The sequence below is a fragment of the Rhipicephalus microplus genome, chromosome 5 (assembly GCF_043290135.1).
Source record: "Rhipicephalus microplus isolate Deutch F79 chromosome 5, USDA_Rmic, whole genome shotgun sequence".
NCBI lineage: Eukaryota > Metazoa > Arthropoda > Arachnida > Ixodida > Ixodidae > Rhipicephalus > Rhipicephalus microplus.
The window spans coordinates 142,236,947-142,260,584 of NC_134704.1; the positions used below are offsets into that span (position 1 = coordinate 142,236,947).

Below are 23,638 nucleotides of genomic sequence, written 5' to 3' on the forward strand. Positions count from 1 at the left end.
AAAAAGATTTCCCTTAGACAATGTAAGGCCGATATCACTCACGTACAATCTGGTTAACCTAAACGAAACGAGAGAGTTTTGAATGCCCGGGTAATGAAATACATTGATAATAACGCAACCGTAAACTCCAGTCAAATTGGTTTTATATATGGTTGCTCAATATGGTGTGCGCATGTTCATTTAGAGAGCCGAATACAACTGGCTCAGCGTCGGCACCAGTACTGTGCATTAGTTACACTAAATTTGGTTAAAGCGTACGATAGGATAGGATAGAGCATTCAGTTTTATTAAAACAGATGGATATCACCACTTTCCCAACTACATCACTGCGTGGGTGTCGGAGTTTTTAAGAGGGAGAGAATATTACTGCTTTAAAGATTTGTACTCGTCCAATAGATATAAGCAGACACGTGGCGTACCACAGGGGGCTGTCCTGTCGCCAGTTTTATTTAACATTTTCTTAAGCTCCATTCCATCAACTAAGGATATTCAGTTATATGTGTACGTGGACGATATTGCTTTCTTTGCAATTAATACCGACCTTCAATTCCTATACCAGAGTCTACAAAATTATCTCAATACCATAGAAAGATGGCTCAAAAACATTCATATTACCCTGAACGTAAAGAAAACTGCGTTTTTTGCAGTCTCTTTTCTGCGGCCTATCAACATCTCGTTAATATATAGTAATGAGCACAGTCTGCAGGCGAATGCCGTTGGGCATCCTATATAAAAAAAACATTAAATTGGAGAAGCCACATTGATGATGTGTACTCCAAGGCAACACACGCCATGGGGGGGGGGGGGGGGGCTACGGAAGCTTGAAAACCGTAAAGCGGGTTTGAGAAGAGATGTGCTAATAAGGATATACAAACTTTATGTGCGGTCCATGATGGGATTCGGATGTGTATTATTTTCTGGCAGTGCAGCTTATAAAATGAGACCTCTGGTACTGATGGAAAGAGAAGCATTGCGTTTGTGTCTGAGTCTCCCAAAGTTTGTTGCAAATAACGTGTTGTTTAATGAAGCTCGCCTACCTTCTCTGCTGAATAGAATTCAAATTCTTACTGTGCAAGAATTCTGTGCAAGATATACAGTTCACACCCAAGACTATGATTTTACGTTTTCATTCAAGAACCAGCTCTATTTTTCGAAATGCATTGGTCGTGACTACACACCCTGCAAATAATATTTGCACAAACGCTGCTACAGCAACTGAATGTAAAAATTAAACATAGTGGTCCAATACACAACCTGAAGTCAATGCTTAGAACAGTTTGATGATATATTTCCTCATAACACGAAACAATTATCACATAGGTACTTAGATGACCAGTTAGCATATTATCTAGCTCACCTAGAGATAAGCAATATTATTGCGACTGATGCAACTGTGTCAAAAGAAAAGGCTGGGGTTGGCACCTTCTCTCCTTCTTTTGACTGGTCCTTTTCGATTCGACTCCCAGATTATACCCCTGTATTCACTGCAGAATTATTGGCTATTGTTCTTGCTCTACGCAAATTGCCCTCAAGCGAATCATTAGCAGTTATCATTACAGATTTATTATCAGTGTGTAATGCACTTTCTGTGGCAGCAAATGCAGCGCTGATGAATACCTTTCGGCATTTAGTACCGAACAACGTAAAAAAACTGCATTTGCTATGGGTACCATGCCACCACGGATTATATTTGAACGAAATGGTGGACTCTTTAGCAGCAGTATCCCTGAGTGGGCCCACCATCCCAGTTTTGCCAGATACGGCTTACGTTACAGCGCTAAGGTTCCGAAATGCTTGCTTGCAATGGGGAATAGGTGATTTGGATAAATTTAAGAATTTCGAGCATTTCAGGTATAGCTGGAATAAACAGTGGTGTGTATCTGTCAGTTAGAGGTCACTTATACCAAATTGCGCTGTGCAGTTCCACAAATAAATTATTCCCATAACAAAGCTCGACTCAAGGCGTCACCGCTGTGCATTTTTGGAACTAAATTGAAACAATTGAACACTGCTTTTTATTCTGTCGTCGTTGCTCTTATCAGAGAAAAAGATTTTTAGTAGCCCCATTACAAAAGCTAGGAATACAAGTAAATGTACCAGTACTTTTATCACTTGGCGGCACTTCATTTGGTTACTCCCACAGGGATATAAGCTCCACTGTGTTTGACCACATCAATGCAACTAAAATATTACCATGCTAGTGAACCCTAACCTTTTCAGATCTTTAGTTTATAATTCTTAGCGATGTCTGTCAGGAACAAGAGAACGTTTGACCGCTTGCCAAACATCTTTGTTTATTGGCAGTATTACCTCTAAACTAATTTTTCAGATTGGCTTTAATTTCATTTTAGTTTCATTTAAGCAGCCCTGCCGTGGTGGTCTTAGTGGCTAAGGTACTCGGCTGCTGACCCGTAGGTCGCGGGATCGAATCCCGGCTGCGGCGGCTGCGTTTCCGATGGAGGCGGAAACGTTGTGGGCCCGTGTTCTCAGATTTGGGTGCACGTAAAGAACACCAGGTGGTCGAATTTCCGGAGCCTTCCACTACAGCGTCTCTCATAATCATATGGTGGTTTTGGGACGTTCAACCCCACATATCAAATCAATCAATCAGTTTCATTTAGGTATCCTGCCACCCGGTTCTCGGCCCATACCCCTCATTTTGTGAGCGCCATCCATCTGAGGTCATCAGCATCAGCTTAGAAAAGGCTCTGAAATGCCGCTCTTCTATCATTCTCTGTGTCAGTGCAGCGCCTACCACACAGGCCTGGCGTTTTTTTTTTTTTTTCCTGGGCATAAGTTCGCCAAACAAACAGTTTCACCTTTGACAGCCTGATAACTTCTAACTTCTTTGTCGCGTTCACGTGACAAAATCAGCAAGGGTGCAAACAGTGAATGGTATGCCAAAGTCTAAGAGCAATGTCATATGGGGTCCTACTGCGCACGACCCATCTTTTTCAACTGAAGTACAGGTGTACTCTCCGATTTATTCAATCCCGAGAACTCACCTTGGATTTCCTTTGCCTGCGTTCAGCGACCAAACGTAGTTGGCGGATCGGGCTTCCAAGTCGTATTCTGTGCGGTTAGCCCTTAGGCACTTGAACATGGGATCACGGCTTACGTCTCTCACTCCCGCGGCGTCCGTGAACTGGCCAAACACCTGCCAATCAAAAGTAATGAATCTATAATAAAACAAAAGGTACGGCAGGCTCCATAAACACCTATATTATTTCGGTTCACAATTACAGCAGCAATGACCTTTCGAAAGATATTGTATGTTTGTGTGCGCGAATCCCGCCTTACAAAACTGAGTTAGCCCCAACTTCCTGAGGAAAATAAAGGCAGAATCGAAAGCACCAGTCTTAAGAATCGAATCAAGGTAGTTAAACACAAAAATAAATGACGCTGTGCACACAAAGCATTACATAAATAAATGCAGCTATTTTGTCCTCTTTATTCAAATGTGGAATGTTTCACCCGACCCGCGGTTATACCTTTAGAACGCGATAAGTTCATTCAGCACGATAATTACCAGTGATCGTCATGTTGTGTACATTATACTGCATAAATTTTTTTAGTCGGCCTCCACTGCGGATATAGCCTTTGAAGGCTGCAGTACGAATGTTGAAATAAATAGAATAGCGTCTCTCATAATCATATGGTGGTTTTCGGACGTTAAACCCCACATATCAATCAATCAATCGAAATAAATAGAATAATAAATAGAATTACTGTATGTAAATTTTGCTCGACGCAAGGTGTTTTTTGGGCCTGCGATCAGCGCATGCTGTTCTGAACAAAAACCTACAACTGTTTAAATCCCAATCACTCGATTTCATTTTCTCGCGCTTTTCGTCCTCAAGCGCAAGCTCCAACGCTCTGTACAAAACTGAGAGAACACAGCCCACGGTAAAGAGTGATTGGACGTCTAACCGAAACAGTCCCACAGAAAGATTTTTCTCAGCTTACTTTATCAAAGAATGAGAATTCTTATGATTATCAGCTACTACATGTGAAAGAAATGTGGTTAACTTAACATCATTTCAACTTTCACGTCCTCAGGATTTCTGTCAGGCCGGAACGACCCGCAAGTCCCATAACTTTGAATTTCAACAACGCTCTCGCACCTCAACTTTCATGTTGAAGGGCTAGCTCTAAGTCTGCTAACATTTGTACCTTCTGAGTGAGTGTTAGGACCTAGTCGGACAAGTAATACTACTGCAGTATGTGTAGTAGTTCAGGGCGAAGATGTTGCGAAGAGGTGCATTACTACAGTTACTTTGATGAAATTACGAAGCGAACTATAGGCAGCGAACAAGTATTTTATCTTTTCGTTGTACAGTTAGGATTTGAAAAATGATTGTCCTCGTGTGAAGTGCACAGCCACTACTAAGTTTCATCACTTTTTTCACGAACAAATGCTTTGCAGAACCACGACCACAACCAGTGATACAGCTTCAGCAAGCCAGCACGACCGTTCAAAGCTTTAACTTAGGAAAGGACTGACATCACAGAAACTGTGAAACAGGTAGCTACGCAGCTCGTTCAGATAGTCCTGTTATATGTAGTCTCAAGTAACCCCAGTGCATGATCATATACTGAACCAATAGCCACTAATTCAAGTTAAGAGGGCCATTGGCTTCACTACCAATCTATCTCACAGCTTTTCTTTGAGTTCATGTCCTAATGCCTACCCTCGTAGGTTCCTTCTGAATTGAATGGACACATGAAGACCTACACATTTACTGCATTTTTTTGAGGCCCTCTCTCTTAGAAATAGTTGTCATCATTTCTGCTTTATGTGGACACCGATAAGCAAATGGAGCTCTGAACCAAGTCAGTACTAGTACTTCTTTTTTTCTTGGTTTGCGTGTCGCTGGACCACCATTTAATCACATTTCTAAGGCAGTCCTTAGACTCCAGGCACAGCGTAACGTCTGAGAATGGTGGTGTATGACTAGTGAAGCGGCAGAGTGTTCTAATAATTGCGGCATTCAGGCAGTCCACCTATGGGCACTGAATTGTCAAGCAAAAGCCGAATGATACCACACACTGAGCAGCCTTACCGGTACTTTCGTACTAGTCTATTCGCTTTTGTTTCGCAGAATTCATTGAATGAATATTCGAGCTGAATCAGTAGAGTAGTTCATGGTTCAATGATAACTGTCAATCTTGAATGTTTTAGTGCGTTTTTCCTACTTTGTTTAGTGAACGTAAACTACAATTTATTAAAAGAACGCACCACAACGTTTCCCTGCTTATCCGGCATAACAGCATCATTTAAATCTTTTAGCTTATCAAAAGTAGGTCACTTCGTTCATGATATGTTCCTCTCCGGACATCATACTGATCAATCATGCACGTTTAAAAAAAAAAGAAATAGGTTGCTGAGGCCAACGTCCTTGCGAAGACCATAACACTCAATGGTTTATTTGCAGAAAATATTTCGGAAATCCTCTGATGAGGCTGTCAGCTTTGATGTGGTTTGAATCGAATCGAGGTAGTTGGCTCTCTTTACGCCCCGCCGTGGTGGCCTAGTGGCTAAGGTACTCGGCTGCTGACCTGCAGGTCGCGGGATCGAACCCCGGCTACGGTGGCTGCATTTTCGGTGGAGGCGGAAATGCTGTAGGCCCATGTGCTCAGATTTGGGCGCACGTCAAAGAACCCCAGGTGGTCGAAATTTCCGTAGATCTCCACTATGGCATCGCTCATAATCATATGGTGGCTTCAGGACGTTAAACTCCACATATCTATTAATCAATCATTGGCACTCCTGACTTCAAAAAATACATTTCATTACAATTTGTACTGCTTACGCTGGCGTTCCGACTACTGGCCATCTATCCATGAATATAATGTTAAAGTAAAGCCGGTTCCAACAAAAGTTTGTGTTGATGCAACCACAAGTAAACAAAAACAGCAAGCCTGCACGCAATGAGCAGCAAATGTCCCAGCGAAAGCTGAAAAATTGGCAGTTCTAAAGTTCATTCTAGCGATCTTAGTTTAATTACAACAAGCACACATGCTAGGTAACCGCAACTCCATAATCATACTCGGGGTAGTGGTATGTTCGTATCCCGCCTTTTCTGGTCCATAAGCATTTTTAGGCATGAGTCAAAATGGCTGCGGAGTCCGCCGGTGAGGGCAGATGCGCGCACACCGATCATGTCAGTGTACGCTGGCGCTACAGAGGCTAGAAGCTGTCTGCACAGGTAGACAGGCGCCGCGAGCTGTGGACCCGTGTGAGGGGTCGAGCGAGTGACGAAGCGTGCTACGTGTGCTCGCTGCGCGCGTTTGCGTCTGCACTCGTAATGTTTGAGCCGCTTACCGCGGCAACCACCTTTGCCTCAACAAAGGCTGCGCCGTTCGAAACAGACACAGCGGAGTTAGCGAAGCTTCCCCCAAGTGATCCCCCTGAAGAAAGCCGAGCGTCTGGCTGGGGGATGCTTGTGCCCAGTTTTATTTCGGTGGGTGCCCGGTGGTGGGTTTCGAACCAGCCACCTCCCGCAGCCAAAGCGGACGCCCTAACCACGAGGCCACGGCTGCGGTATCACCTTGTAATGTGATTGCAGCTTTATACTAGTGCAAAGCAGCGGCTTTGATTAGTATCTGACTAAATCCGTTTGCACTAAATGAGTAAAAAAAAGTCTGCTGGAGAATTTGTGCCGAGGTTGCGTTTGTAAATACATTTCCATTCTTTTGCATAGGTAATCGGTTGCATAGATTTTGCAGCACATCTTACTCTGAAGGGAAAAGTCTTTGTACTTGTATAAAGTGTCTGAAGGATCATAAGTAGCAATTTATCACATTCTTGAAAATTTGCTAATAAATTTATATACTGATGGATTACGCTTTTTATAACAGATGCCGCAAACAGCTTCGTATAATCAATATCATTGGTAAAAAGAAAAAAAAACTGCTTTACTTACACTAGTAACAAGAGGCTGGAACCAACAGCAACGCTAGCGTTTCACGTAGCCACGTTTTTCTAGGAATGGAGCTAGAGATTCTACGTTTTCGCTAGTAGCATTAGGTTCAATTAGACGTCGATTTTACCTGATTTTTGTCGGTTTTCTATACTAGGCTCATGTCACGCGGTTTCGGCAGCAGCATATCTTGTTAATAGTTTCATGTAATTTTCGGAAAGTGATTAGTATTACGTGATGTCCCATGGTTTTAGCCATAGTGCATCTGGTATGTCGTCTTTGACAAAAAAAATCCCTAAGAATGTCACGTTGTTCTGTTGGGAAGACGTTATGACAGTATTTGTTGCGTGATACGTAATGTTTGCTCATGTTTGGTGCCTGTTGCATTGCGCAAACAGGTCTCGTCACTAGTAGCGTAATGTTGCCTAATCTGAGTCACCTGACCAGCTGCAACGTAGTTATGGCGAGAATATGTCCCGTGTCTAATAATACGTGATGTTACTTGATTTTAGTCACGTCACACGTTGTTACTTGGTTTATGCTGGGAACATGCCACGTGACCACCTGTTCTATGATGTTCCATAATATCACTCAAATCACTAGATTTCACGTAATGCCCAATTTTTGTGGATTTAACATGGTTTGGCTCACGTGAGCAGACTTTGTCAATGTTACGAGTGTAAGCGAGTGGCGGTAATATGATATTTAGTCATATCCTTAGATGTTTCTTCATTCTAGTCACGTGAGTACTTGCGCGACGTTCGGCAATTTCTTGACGCATCGGCTTCTACGTGATTTCAGTACCATGGGCATTTCTTACGTGTTGTTACATTTGTTTCATTAACGTAACAGACTTGTCATTCATAGTTATCACTTTCCATGCCAGACGAATTGGCTTGAATTGGATCGAAGCGCGGGTTGAAAATGACAAAGCAAGAGCGTACTTGTTCATGGCGATGGTAATTCATGGTCGGACTGCCCGGTACAGTGATAATCTGAAAGATTTATTCTCCTAAAAACCATGTTTTGTTAAATATCACGCAGCGATCTGTAGCACAGGCCACGCCTTTTGCATTAAAAAAATTGTTGGACACAGCTGGCACAGTAGGTGATTGCATTCTGATCGAAGTTTCAACCAGTTTCGCGTCGCTAACAACTATTAAACAACAATGCTGGGTGCGTTCTTTTTGTAAGGCTTACACATTTCTAAGGATAGCATTTTTTTACACGTCGTATAATTGCTCTTCACGAAACACTTGTTGTTCAGCTCGGAGGTGGTGGTAAAGCTTTAATGTTTCATCATACCACTCTATATACTTACAAGAAGCTTACTTACAAAGAAGGCTTTGGTCGCTTAAGATGATCCGATGTGTTGTGGCACTGGCCTTTATTAACCACGCTTTGTTAGATTATAAGTGGTATTCTAATTACACCAGTTATACGCAAAAAATATCACGTGCCAGTAGCATGACAATATTAGCACTCACGCCATTTCGAGGGTAAACTGTAGCCTTCTTTCTATTTAGTGAAAGTTTTGTGCAGTGTTATCTACTCAATTTCTGTGCCCCAAACGAGTTTTTGATAATGAAAGCTTTCTGAGAGGCTTTAAAAATTTTGGTGGCACACGCCGGTTTGATAGGCTGACTGTTATCCTCATTTTTAGAAATCCAGTGGTGAATAGTAAGGTTTACCCACTGTCCGTGGCACATACCTCTTTGTAATGAACGTGAACGCTGGCATGCATCTCCGTCATGAAAAGCTCGACCAAGACCAGCTCCGCTAGTCATAGAAGTACCGATCGTGTAGGAGAAACATAGGTGAGCCCATCACTAGGGCAGTTGTGTTACTCAATAACGCGTCTGGAACGGGAGGTACTTGTCATGATGAAGATAGCGCTTTTTACTTCATCCTTGCAAAAGAAGTCATAGTTTCGTCAGAAGGCCCAAAGAGTGAATGCTACAGCAACGAATCGCAATATTAGACGAAATGAGGCTGCAATCTAACTCTTTTGGATCTGGCGTAGCGGGGCTCTACAAAACACTGATGTGTGTGAAGCTGCCGCTCGAGAAATAGCACAGCACTGTGACTGTAGTCACATCGCGTTGATAGCCCAGCACGCTCATGGGTGTACAAAGAGTCCCTGATGCCTCACGAGGTAGGGCACGTTCGAAGAATCACGATGACCACACCCTTCAAATAAAAGTTCTTTATTTCTGCTCGAGCGGCAACCTCCCCCCCCCTCCCCCGACTTCGTTCAGTCTCCTTGAAAACAGGTGGGGCCCCTCTTCGCTGCATGAGTACCACTTGAAGACAGGCCTGCCACCTGAGCTGTTATTGCATGCACCCTCTGTGAAATGAAGGTGGGTCGGCTCTTATAATCTGCTGCAGCCGCTTTCGTCCCTGCAGCCCGCTTGCTTGCCTTTACCTGTTGTTAAAAACATTCGATGCGCGGGGGATGGTATTGATATCAACGTTGTACAGAACATCAGGGTGATGCGGACGGCAGAAACTCGCCAGAGCGACCATGTGTAAGCTGTTGCAATAAAACAACTTTTAAACGCTCTTGTACCACACAGAACCTTAAATGCGCTCCGAATTCATAGCCCAAAAGTATATTGAAGTCAGGCACCGACTGTTTTCTTGAAACCTTTTTCTTTAAGTACAATATTATTACAACATATTAATGTCCCAAGCAAGAGCGCACACAAAAAACGAAGGGCGTTTGGAATGCTAAATTAGTTTACCTAGTCTGCTCGCGCAGAAACAATAGCATCGCGCAGCTGCATAGAGCTATGCAAATAAGTGGTCATGGAGTGTATTCATTCACTCATTAATATGTTTATAGTTAAAAGGACCCTATGACCCATAATAGAAATGTATTTTCTAGGTATGGCGGATGGATTAAATTCCCTCGCACCCCAGGCCTCACGGGTAATGGGGGATGGGGAAAGGCTGTGTTTTACTCTTGTCTATCCTTAAGCGGCTATGTGGCGAAATAAACCTCAAAAGAACATGGTTGATCATTCCGTCATAAGAATTGGTATACCACGGAAGCAAAATATGTTCTTACGAAATAGTAAAGTGCTTACAGTACGCTGTTATAAGAGAGCTGATGTTGTTGGACACCTAAACCACCGTTTCTAGTTAATGCATCCACGTTGACGTTTTGGGGTACATCTCCATCCCGACGGCTAACGTTCATTATAATGGTTCATTATTGATTAAACATGTCCTTGTGGTCATGGATGCCCCTGGCAGCTGAAGTAGATAGCGGCGAGAGCGGAACCAAAGAAACTGGAGTCACTTCCAGAAGATCATTGCTCCGCCGCGGTGGTCTAGTGGCTAAGGTACTCGGCTGCTGACCCGCAGGTCGTGGGTTCGAATCCCGACTGCGGCGGCTGCATTTCCGATGGAGGCGGAAATGTCGCAGGCCCGTGTGCTCAGAATTGGGTGCATGTTAAAGAACCCCAGGTGGTCTAAATTTCCGGAGCCCTCCACTACGGCGTCTCTCATAATCATATGGTGGTTTTGGAACGTTAAACCCCACATATCAATCAATCAATCAATCAATCAATCCAGAAGATCATTACTGTCCCCAAGCCCATCTTGAGCTAAGGCTGCGTACTCGCAACATACTAGTGAACACCGCCGCCCGTGTAAAAGAAAACTCATCTTGCGTTGTGTCTTCTCTGTTGGCCGGCAGCAATTTTCCGCGTGGTGAGCGTGAGCGGACAACGTCAAGTAACGCGCAGTTTGCATCCAGGCCACCGTGGTATTGTGGCATAACCGTGAGCCAGGCGAAACACCAACGTTTCTAGCCACCATATGAATGCTCGATGAGTTGCATAACTATGTTTTCTATATATGTATGGATGCTGTGAGGCACGTCGACGCTTATGGTAAGGTGTCTACCTGGCAGTGTGTTAAGCTGTTGATAAAATTCCACTTCTATTGTCAGAAACGCACCAAGCAGGACGGATGCATAATGACACATTGATGAAACTAATCGTGAGTTCCACGGCCTTGATGCAATATTACACTTTACCACTAGTCCTGTGAAAGGGCAGTGGTAGATATAAAAAGCGTGTTTTCAAAGCCTACAAAGAATGCGAGCGTGGTGCAGTGGATAGCATGCCCCGATGCTGTTGTCGCCATCCAAGAGGTCATGGGTTTGATTTCTGCTAACGGCGCTTTCTTTTTCCTTCTCTTCTGAGGCGTGCTATTTGCAGACGTCATTTCCGTGGCGGCAGTGCGTCACCAAAGGTTTGGTGGACCCCGGCGTAAAACACTTTCCTGTTAAAATGTTAAAAAAGTCTACGAAGGCTTTACGGCCTCTGCAAGCGAAGCGCTTGTTGAGACCATAAACGGCAGAGTAATCCCAAAACAACCTTGAAATCGAGTCTGTGACCATTGAGCGCATACATCGCTTAGAAGGAGAAAGACACGACAGTCATACGTAAGTTACTTAAGGAAAAAAGTAAAAATAACATACTCAAAAATGGCTTCAAGCTAGAGAAAATGGTCAACTCAATAGAAGATTCCTCACGAAAACTTGGAAATACTTGCAAAAAACTCTAGCACAGTGCTAAGCAAAACTAAGAAAACAAAAACAAGGTGTCATTAGCGTACAATAAGCTGTTCCTAAATTATCCTGTTCACACTTGGGATGAAAAAAAGAATGACAGGCTAGAAATAAGAAAGCGTGGAAAAATAACTAAAAAAAGACGAGAACATAGAACAAAGAAAAAAGTATGCACACCACCCAGAATCTCGGCAAAACCAGTGCGAAAAAATAACACTGCTAAGCATAACTGCTCCAAGTATTCTGAATAAGGTACAGCCAATTGAAAACTTATCGCTCGATCGTGAACCAGATATAGTAGCAGTGACCTAAACCTGGTTATCACCGCCCGTCTCGAGTGATGAAATTACTTCTCCAAACTGCGTAATCATTAGGAAAGACAGGCAATGACGTAGTGAAACATAGCTTTCGCTAAAAAATCAATAAATCGAAATCAATCAAAACCATTACTGAGGAAGGCCATACAATTCATTCCCAACAAATATAAGCGTGAACATTCACCCACTAATCTTTTACTCATTTTTCAACTTTCCACCCTAGAAGTACGAACAAAACACACATGTTTAACATTTATATATCAACTCCAGCACAATTATTTTGAAATAGACATTTGAAATTGTGTGTCTTATTCACAAACACGAGCCACAAGACAAAAACATACACACACATTAGTATAATGCAAATGCAACACTGATGTGCTTAAATATTCGTTTTCCTGTTTCCACCAGTTGGACCCTCACGTTGGCCCCTCACGCCACTAACACGCAGTCATTGTCTCAGTTTGAGTCAGAAATTGAAAAAACATCTTAGCTCCTTTGAAAAGCTAATGATATGAGAAAAGAAACAAGTATTTACTACTCGTGCGTTCTGTAATTAGCCATGTAACAAGCCATATTGACGTACTTCTCACTTTGTATGCGCTTCTATTTTCCTTATATACCTTGTTGTGTAAATATTTCTATGTGCAAAGGGCCATGTTGTTGTTTTCTTATTTTTTCTTACTGATTTGTTAATATCATGAGTAATCATATAGCATCTGTACAGTGTATGCACCAGCTATGGCCTCAATAGAGGCAGTATGACAAAAAAATAAATAAAGATGAAGGTTTGAGGACTGCCCTAATTATACGCGTGACTCAAAGTATGAGTCGTAGTAGAAAAGCCACTTCACAGTAAGGTTATCCTTCTGAAATGAGTGCTTTTGTGTTACACAGCAAATAATTCACTGAAGCTCTAGAAATGATCATCCTACTAATGGGTAATAATACCAATACTTACTCTACCAGGCCATAAATCAAGAAGAGCTGCTTTTAATCGTCAAAGGAGCCCTCCAGCCAATGGCGTCACCATGTCATCATGACGTCGCGGCGGACCACCTTCTTGCTTTGCCCACGAAAGGATATCACAAAGCCTGCCAAGGTACGTCACAAAGTGCGCGTCACAGAATGGCCAACACATCACGTTGATGCAGTGACACCGTTGGCTGGAGAGGATCCTATGATGGCGGAAAGCCACTTTTTACAGCGAAAGCTGTTAAGAGAACACAAGAATTGCGTGCACTATAGTTTCCCACCACCACCGCCACCGGTGTTCATAACCACCATCGCACGGAATAAGAAAAAATAACTTATTAAATAAAAGAACACAGATGAACAATGGAATTTGAATCCGGGTTCCATGCGTACCATCCCAGTATTATACCACACAGCTTCAGCGGTGCTTGAAGCTTTGTTCCAAACTGACCTTAGGCAGGTGTAACGACAGGGGTGGCTTGTCACGTTTGCCCGTGCGTGGTCAATGAAACGAATGATGCGAAATGGCGCAGGAGTAGTTCGCGAACAACATTCATAACAAGAAGAGACTCGATCGACTACCACGAATACCAGCACAGAAATACATACGTAAGCTACCCAAAGTCCAAGTGGCTACTCTTGAATCTACATGGCAACATGATCGCTCACGGTTTGCGGAACCATGGAGCGTCTCAAGGAAGCGAAAGTTCACCCACAGCGGCAACTCTTGCCCGTAATGAGCTCACGTAAGCAGGCGGCACGTCCCGTGTGCGATCTCAGCCGGAGAGAAGGCCTCCGTCAGGCCTCACGTTCATAGATGGTTTTCAGCAGTCTCAGGTGGCAGAAGCGATGCGGAACCCATTGCCCCAGTCGGGCAAGCCGACGTAGCAGGAGCCGCACACGGCGTCGGTAGCCCATGAGGGGTACCTCTGCTCCCGGAGCTCAATCCCCAGGAAACAGGCAGGAGGAGCTCCACGGACAGTGCCATGGTCCAGCGTGTCGCAGCTGGAACCACCGTCAGGACCACCTGGCGAGCACCAGGCCCTCTGGTAGCACGGTCAAGAAAACCTTCAAGGACAGCCTTCTGGTCCGGCGTGTCCTTCGCCTAGGCCTTGATCGGCTCTTCTTTTTTGCGCTTGTGCCACCGCCGCACGTGCCACCTGTCACCACCTGTCGCTGTCTCGGCTACTTGTCATCGTCCTCTTCCGCGGACGTCCACACAAACTTTCTGAAATTCCGCCAAAGTTCACACGCACACGTTTTTACGCGACACAAAGCTCGTCAATGAATAACAATCCTCCCCCCACTCAAGAAAGTTGTTTCAGTAAAACAACTGGTCCACAGTCCTCAATACTAACAACGCATAATACTATTTACAATGTGCTTATCCTATATTCACGACTGATCGGAATAAAGATGATACACGTTCATTTTACGACACCCTACCGGTGATGTGATCCTGTTCCCGTCCATTTACGTGTATTGAGGAGGCTGGCATGAAATCAGCTAGCTTGCGAACCAAGGTCTACCACACAATTATTTCCATTGCGCTTCTCTACGATTGTGAAGGGACATTCCCAAGTGAGCATGAGCCCATTCTTGTCGGGTGAACGGAGCAGCAACACTTAGTCACCTGCAGACAGCTGGGTAAATTTTCGTTTCCTGACGTAGCTGTGTTTTCTCCCTGAAGCGTTTGTTTTCTGTAATGTTTCGTGAGCCATCTTACAGGTGTTCAAAAATTTCGTCCTCAGCTCGACGGCATTTGTACACATAACCTTGATCTCAGCCTCCAGTTGGTTCATCGCTTGAAAACAAGCTTCCAGTGTCCAATCTCTTCTCTGCGATTCCCGCGGTTCCTGCGGACTGATGTCTAACGGTTTCACTTGTGGTATGGGTAATTTCCCTTGCTCTTCCATCTTTTTTGTACCAGCCGTCTCTTTTGCCTTCCTGCACTTTTTCTCTGCTTTTTCTTTTTCTCCTTTGGCAAGTCTGTTTGCTTGGCCTCGGGGTTGGCAATCGAAACAGCACCCTCAATATTGCCTAAGATAACATCGTGCAGGGGGTTCTCCATGCAAACAGCGACAGCAACTCCTTTGCAAAAGTAGGAGTAGGTGAACACTTTGGGTTCTGGAAAACACTGTTCTGACCAGTCAGGTAGGCGTATCACTCGACGATTACCAGTGAGCTTGGAGTCGGAAACGAGCTACCGTTTTCCAACAACCATGTTGCAACAAAAATCGCGGAGATCAGTCACCACATTTCTATCAAGAGGCCCCGCGACTGTTGGCATCTGTTGGCCCCCTCCACAGAACGTTTTACAACTCTGGGCGACGTCGATCAGGCCATGCCAGTTACATGCACTTTGCTGGGCAGGCTTCGGCTTTTCCTACTGACTGTGCATCTGGTTCTGGTCATATCTGAGAAGAGTAAATGAAGCTTCATGCCTGCCAGAGCTAGTACGACACGCGTCTGCACTGTGGTTGGTCTGCATAGCCAGCATGGTGATTGCTTCGGTGCTGTAGATTTCGTCCAACAGCCGCAAGCTTTATGTCCCGGCTAGCTGCAACGGAAGAAGAGAGGAGCCCCGCCGTGGTGGTCTAGTGGCTAAGGTACTCGGCTGCTGACCCGCAGGGACGGGTTCAAATCCCGGCTGCGGCGGCTGCATTTCCGATGGAGGCGGAAATGTTGTAGGTCCGTGTGCTCAGATTTGGGTGCACGTTAAAGAACCCCAGGTGGTCTAAATTTCCGGAGCCCTCCACTACGGCGTCTCTCATAATCATATAGGGGTTTTGGGACGTTAAACCCCACATATCAATCAATCAATCATCAAAGAAGAGAAGCTTTTCTTTGCTTCCTGTAATCGCAGCATCTTTATAACTGCGTGGGAGGTTCCTCTTCTCTTTTTTCGCTTCCTTGACTTCACCAAGATTACTGATGCCAGGGGCTTCCAAGTACTGGTCGACTGTTGTTGACAATGTGTCGAGGTTTTCACCCGCTCTTTCCTTGAGAACGATCGCCAGCTTTTCATCACAGCAACGTAGGAACTGCTCCGACACAATCATGTCTCGCAGTGCTTCATACATCTTCGGTGTATTAGCTAGCTCTTGCCTATGGTCAAAGTAGTAAGAAGACGACCGGCAAGGTGTCGTGCTGTTTCAGTGTTTTCAGGCTTGGCCTCCCGAAATTTTACACGGTAGCCTTCTTCGATGTAGCGGAACCACTACGGTAGGGTCTGCTTCAGCTTAGCGTAGTCGGTAGTGTCTTCCGCGGACATTCGACCTACTGCCGTCAGTGCTTCATCAGTCAAACAAAGACTTCATTACAAGGCCCGTTTGTCTTGTTGCCAACCTTGACTAGACACTACTCTCTCAAATCTTTGAATGTAAGCGTGTTGCTCATCTCTATCTTCGTAAACGGAGGAATCATCTTGTGGGGGCTGCGAAAACTATGACCGTGACTGGTCTCGCTACTTGTGGTTCTTGCAATCAGCTGTTCTGCTACTAACGCGTGCCTTCGCGCTTCCAGCAGCACCCACTCTGCCTTCATACGCACTAATGCTCTCGCGTGTTCTTCTTGTGCCGCTACGTTTGCTTCTTCGCGCTCTTTAGCTCGCTGATCTCTCACGTCTTTCTGCACTGCGATATCCCATGCTAGCGACGCCTCTCCATGGAGTTCCATCTCCTTTCTTAGCTCAACGAGCGTAGTGTTCTCGTCCATCGTCGTCCACCACACAAACGCAACGTGTGGCTGAAAGATGTGAGAGCTGACTCCTGTCGCAGACGCTAGAAAATATTGCGATGACATGGTAGTTCGTCATGTTTGCCCGAACGAACAATACGAGATGAAGCAGAAGCAGTTCCAGAACAACATTTATAACAAGAGAATTGATCGACTATCACGAAGACAAGCACAAAAATACATATTGTAAAGAGGTTTATTGGGCGAACCAAACGGGCAGGTGGGAGATTGGAGATAGCGACAGGACGAGGAAGATGGAGGAGCTCGAGCGCCGATCTCGTGGTGCCTTACTCTGCGATGATGCTTGCTGTTCCCTCTTGTTGTCATCATTCCTTCATTATTAATGCCCCCGTCGAGAAAGATCAAGTCATCCTGGCGATCTAACAAGTGGGAATGAGCGGGTCGAAGTATGGCTTCAAGCGGTCCACGTGAACATTATCGTGTCCACGCCGACGACGGTCACCGGGTGGCGTAAGCAGTTCAATGGCGTAATTGACGGGCGATGTGCGCTCTACCACGCGGTATGGGCCATGGTAATTTGAAAGTAGCTTGGTAGACAAACCAGGTGCACAGGGTGGTACATACAGCCATACAAGGGTTCCAGGGGCGAACTTGGCGGCAGGAGGGTGGTCGTCATCGCGGGCTTTTTTCTGGCGTTGCTGGTCAGCCGTAGTAAACTGCTTCACTAGTTGGCGGCATTCTTCGGCGTGACGGGCGGCTTCAGACACGGTCGTGCACTCAGATGCATCTGGTGCGTATGGCAGCAAAGTGTCAATTGTGTGCGATGGTTGACGTCCGTATAGAAGGTAGAATGGAGAAAAGCCGGTGGTGACTTGGGTAGCGGTGTGTTACGCGTAGGTCGCAAACGGGAGAACCAGGTCCCAGTTCGTTTGGTCAGAGGCCACATGCGTCGCGAGCATGTCACCCAGGGTCCGATTAAACCGCTCAGTCAGGCCATTCGTCTGAGGGTGGTAAGCAGTACTCATCCGGTGTACAATATGGCACTGACGGAGAAGGGCTTGGATTACGTCGGATAGAAATACACGGCCCCAGTCACTGAGGAGCTCACGAGGAGGGCCGTGATGCAACACAAACCGATGGAGGATAAAAGATGCGACGTCCTGAGTGGTGGCCGTAGGAAGAGCAGCGGTTTCGGCGTACCGTGTCAGGTGATCTACAGGAACGATAGCCCACCGGTTACCTGCTGTCGTCAATGGCAGTGGTCCATAAAGGTCAATTCCGACGCGATCGAATGGGCGGTCAGAGCACGCAAGCGGCTGTAGTGGAGCTGCTCCTGCATTCGGTGGCTGTTTTCGTCGCTGACACTCGTGGCAGCCGCGAATAAACTGTCGAACAAAAGTAAACATCCCACGCCAGTAGTACCGCTTCCTTAAACGCTCGTAGGTCTTGAAGACACCGGCGTGAGCGCATTGCGGGTTGGAGTGAAATGATGCACAGATTGTAGAGCGCAGCTTTCGGGGAATAATGAGCAGCCACTTCGTGCCATCTGGTGAGTAATTGCGCCGGTACAAGAGGCCACCTCGAATGGTGAAGTGCGAAGCCTGGCGTCGCATTGCTCGAGTGATGGGAATTGTCGGTACCCCAGATAAGACGTCCAGAAGCGAAGTTACCATGGATCGTCGCGCTGTGCAGAGGTCATTGTGTCGATGTCAAGAGCGGACAGCGCGTGTTCCACAGAAGATATAGAGGCAGCCTCAGTCGACAGTGGCGATCGCGAGAGCGCATCAGCATCGGCATGTTGGCGGCCGGAATGGTACACGACGCGGATGTCATACTCTTGAAGTCGCAGAGCCCAACGAGCAAGGCGACCTGATGGATCCTTCAGCGACGACAACCAACATAAGGCATGATGGTCTGTAACTACAGCAAAGGTGCGGCCATATAAGTATGGGCAAAATTTTACAATTGCCCAAAGTATGGCTCAGCACTCTTTTTCGGTAACACTGTAGTTTACCTCAGCCTTGTTGAGCGTTCTGATGGCGTAGGCGACGACATACTCAGGAGATCCAGGCTTGCGTTGAGCGAGAACTGCACCGAGACCGACACCGTTGGCGTCTGTATGGATTTCAGTTGCAGCCGTGGGATCATAGTGGCGCAATATAGGCGGTGATGTCAGGCGACGGCGAAGAGTGGTAAATGCGTGATCGCATTCGGAAGACCATGATGATATGTCGTCGGCACTGCTTAAAAGTTGGGTCAAAGGGGCAATTATGGAGGCAAAGTTGCGCACAAACCGACGAAAGTAGGAGCACAGTCCTACGAAGCTGCGTAACTGTTTTACAGTCGTTGGTTTGGGGAATTCAGCAACAGCGCGTAGTTTAGCCGGGTCGGGAAGAACACCATCCTTTGATACGACGTGACCGAGAATGGTGAGCGTCTGAGCAGCGAAGTGGCATTTCTTGAGATTCAGTTGGAGCTGCGCATTCTTCAGACACGTGAGGACATATTTCAGGCGTACAAGGTGTGTTGCGAAATCGGGTGCAAAGACGACGATAACGTCGAGGTAGCAGAGGCATATGTTCCATTTCAAACCCCGCAGAACCGAGTCCATCATGCGCTCGAATGTGGCCGGCGCATCGCAGAGGCCGAAGGGCATGACATTGAACTCATATAGCCCGTCCGATGTCACGAATCACCATCTGCTAAGGGCACCTGCCAATACCCCGAACGCAAATCTAACGACGAAAAAAACTCGGCACCTTGTAAGCAATCAAGGGCGTCATCAATCCTGGGCAAAGAGTATACGTCTTTGCGAGTGATCCTATTTAAGCGCCTGTAATCAACGCAGAAGCAAATTTTACCATCCATCTTCTTCACAAGAACGACAGGTGATGCCCACGGACTTTGGGAAGGTCGGATACCGTCGTGCTTGAGCATATCGTCAACGTGTTCGGTGATAACCTGACGTTCCGTGGCGGAAACACGGTATGGTCGCTGTCGTACTGGCGCGTTGAAACCTGTGTCGATGCAGTGGAAAAAACTGGAAGTTCGGCCGAGGGTAGGTTGAGCAACGTCAAAGGATTCACGAAACTGGTAGAGCAGCTGAAGGAGCTCAGAGCGTTCAGATGGCGATAGTCCGTCGGCAATTGATGAATCGAAAAGCTCGCAAAGTGGTATATTGGAAGGGTTGAGGGCACTTAGGGCGTCATAGACACCGGAACATTCTGGCGGCATGGTAAAAATTTGTTCTTTATCAATGACATGCACGCGTCCAAGAGATTCACCTTGAAACAGTTCGACGGGATACGGAAGGTGATTGATGAGGCAAAGAGCACTGTTTCCTTCAGAAATAGAGAGCGTTGAATAAGGCAGAAGAAGTGATCTTCGACTAAGGAAGAGGCTTGATGGCTCAAAGAATGCAGCTTCGTTCCTAATGCCGTCACAGAACACGGGGAGCAACACAGCTGCTGTCGGAGGAATTTCAATGCCTTCTTTGACGACGAGTTTGTGTACGGCGGGCTGAATGCGGCTGGTTGGTTGGTCGTAAAACGGGAAAAGTTCAAGCTCCGATCTTGCTCAATCAATAACGGCATGGTTACGCGATAAAAAATCCCATCCAAGTATGATGTCGTGTGAGCATGACGAAAGGACAATAAACTCAACAGTGTAGTGGTCCTTTGCGATCATCAGTCGGACAGTACAGGCGGCTACAGGCTCAACCGGGTCCCCATTCGCTGTTTGCAAGGACATCATATTAAGAGGCGTCGTCACTTTTCGGAGCTTGCGGCAAAGCTTAGCGTCTATCACGGAAACGGCAGCACCAGTATCCACTAGAGCATATGCTCGAGTACCTTCTACAAAAACTTCGACAATATTCGACGGCAATGTCCGAGTACTTGAGCATTTCGACGGCGCAGTTCTTGCCTCCTGAACTGCGGCGGTTAGTTTCCCACGTGTTCAGGAGCTGGCCGACGACGCATGGGTGACAGGGAGCGACGATTGGGTGAAGGTGAGCGACCAGACATAGTACGCGGACATTCCCGTGAAGACGAGCTTGACTGAGGGTCAGAATATTTCAGACGGGATGGAGAAAGGTGCATGAAGCTATTCTGTGTCCGGGCGTCTGTGTATCCCGGCACGCGACGACGGCAGTAACGGGCGATATGGCCAGGGCCGCCACACGCAAAACAGATGGGCCGGTTATCGCGCGTTCTCCAATTATTGGCGACGAGGGGACCAGTCCATGCGGGTGAGTCGAGGCTGTGGTGGCAATGGGAGGAACCGAGGCGGTGGACGCCTGAGTCGGGGCTGAGGTATACGGCAGTCCCTGGAACGGCGGGGGGAGGTGTCGCTGCTGCCGCTTGAGTGCCTCAGCGTAAGTAAGAGGCGCGTTGACGGGGGGCTGCTGCAAGGGCACCGGCATAGCCTCGGAAATCTGTTCCTGGACCACATGTTGGAGCATGGGAGCCAATGGTGGTGGGTGTCGCAGTGGCTGTTGGTGCGAGAGCTCCTGGCGTTGAGCAAAAGGCAGCAGAGAAAGCTGCCGAGCCACTTCCTCTCGCACGAAGTCTTTCATTTGTGCGAGAAGGTTTGTCTGGTCAGTCATAGCGTCCAGTGCGGTCACTGGTTGGATTGTCTGGAATGAGCGTCGCGTCTGAGCTCGTTGCCTCCGCAATTCATCATAGGTTTGGCACAAAGTCACTACTTCTGCCACAGTGCTAGGAGACTTCGCGAGAAGCGTCTGGAAAACGCAATCGTCGACGCCCTTCATAATGTGCTGTATCTTCGCACTCTCGCTCATGGAAGCATCGACGCGCCGGCAGAGATCGATCACATCTTCTATATATGATGTGAAAGTTTCACGTGGCTGCTGTGCCCGTGTGCGCAGACGTTGTTCGGCGCGTAGCTTCTGTAAAGCAGGACGACCAAAAACGGCACATATTGCCTCCTTGAAGGCGGACCAATTCGCGAACTCGGTTTCGTGGTCCGTATACCACAGCTTGGCCACGTCGGTGAGATAAAACTTGACAGTGCCTAACTTAGCAGCGTCATCCCACCTGTTGGGTCCACTGACTTTCTCGTATAACGACAGCCAGTCCTCGACGTCCTGGACTTCGGTGCCGGCAAAGATCGGGGGGTCTCGCTGATGAACCGGGCCGGGGCAAGTAGCGGCCGCGAGAGGTATTGTTTGTTGGGCAGCGTCAACTTGCATGGTCGACGGCAGGGTGCGGGATTGTTTGTTGGGCAGCGTCAACTTTCATGGCCGACGGCAGGGTGCGAGGTTGTAGGCGATGTGGTTACCCAGCACCTCCACAAAATGTAAAGAGGTTTATTGGGCGAACCAAACGGGCAGGTGGGAGATTGGAGATAGCGACAGGACGAGGAAGATAGAGGAGCTCGAGCGCCGATCTCGTGGTGCCTTACTCTGCGATTATGTTTGCTGTTCTCTCTTGTTGTCATCATTCCTTCATTATAATTTGGAAACTATTTAAAGCACAAGCAGCTACTGTTTCATCTACATGGCAACACGACCACTTACAGTTTGCTGAACCAGTGTCTCAGGGAAGCGAAAGTCCACGCACACCGACAACTTGTGCCCATAACGACCTTAGGCACGTATGTGGCACAGTCCCGCGAGCGGTCTCAGCAGGAGCCAAGGCCTCCGTCAAACCTCACGTTTGTAGACGGCTTTCAGCCGTCTCAGGTGGCGGCGGCAATCCAGAACCCATCGTCCTTGTCACGCACGCCGACGTAGCAGGAACCGCACCCGGTGTCGGTAGTACCGGACAGGTACCTCTGCTCCCGGACCTCGATTCCCAAGGAACAGGCTGGAGGAGCTCCATGGACAGTGCCCTGTTCCGGCGTGTCCCAGCTTGAGCCACCATCAAAACCACCTGGCGAGCACCAGGCCTTCTGTTAGCACGGCCACGAAAACCTCCAAGGACAGCGCCCTGGTCCAGCAAGAACTTCGGCAAGGTCTTGATAGGCTCTCTGCGCGTTCCCAGCGCACCTCTCGTCTTTCTTTCCTTTTCCCGCTTGAGCCACCACCGCACGTGCCACCTGTCGCTGGCTCGGCTTCTTGTCATCGTCCTTCTCTTCCTCGGACGCCCGCACAAACATTTCCGAATTCCGCCAATGTTCACACGCACACGTGTTTACGCCACACAAAGTTCGTTCATGCATTACAGCAGGCTTCTTGTCAGAAAAGGAAGCTCGTTCAAATTAGCAACCAAGCATTTTAGAACAGAAAAAGACCAACAAGGCGTCAAAAAAGGCAAATTGGGTGACGAGTTGGTCGCTGAATTCTCCATCCCATCGCAAAAGCCTTAGCCATAATTATTCGCCATCACCAGCCCCAGCATAAAAAATAGCACAAAATTCTTTGCACGTGTGTAGCGGGCACCACGCTTCTCCAAATAATGACGAAGCATGGCCTGACGAATGCTTTTCTGCTGCACAAAAAAATGATGAAACTTATGGCGTAGGGAATACTCTGATTGTCATAGCAGTTACCCAAAGAAGGTCTAAAGAAGACTCTAGAAAGACCGCCCTGTGAGGTTTTGTTGTCACTGTGCTGCGCATACCATGCATGTCTGGTAGTTTTTTTAGCAGTATTTGAATAAGGCGTTTTAGATGCAACAACCGGTACAAAATATTCCAGTCCACCTTATTTGGGTCTCTATAGCATCATTTAGACCACCGGGGGTTCTTTAACATGCACGTGAATAGTACTAAAGGGTTATTCTGTGTTCAGTAAGTGTATAACTTAGCTGTATATTGTCCTGGTTATATCGGTGAGAAATGTATATATTATTACGACGTGTATGTGCCGGATTGATAAGAGGGAATAGAAGTGTGGACTTGGGAAGAAGAAGATCTCTCGGCAGTTTTATCCGGTGCGGCCTCGCCATCCCAGCTTCCGTTCAATAAACCCCCGTACCCCTACTTCAGGCGTAACAGAGTGGTGGAAGGTGCTGGGTACAGTATACGTCGACGAACCACGGAGCCACAGCTGTTCGAACTTCGACGGAGCCGTCGTATTGCCGGTCTGCCACCGACACCAACTGCCATGGCCGAGAGCGAAGGTCACGCCTTCTCAACCACACAAAGGTCAGTGCCAGCTGCACCTCGATATCACTATA

At 46.9% G+C, this 23,638-nt stretch overlaps 1 protein-coding gene across 1 annotated transcript in view; it reads right to left on the reverse strand.

Moving 5' to 3' along the window:
- LOC119173359 (uncharacterized) overlaps window positions 1-23,638 on the reverse strand; it is a 45,868-nt gene that overhangs the window by 16,439 nt on the left and 5,791 nt on the right. The window contains exon 2 of the mRNA XM_037424212.2: window positions 3,006-3,157. Coding sequence (XP_037280109.2) covers window positions 3,006-3,157 — 152 coding nt within the window. The remainder of the gene's footprint in view (window positions 1-3,005; window positions 3,158-23,638) is intronic.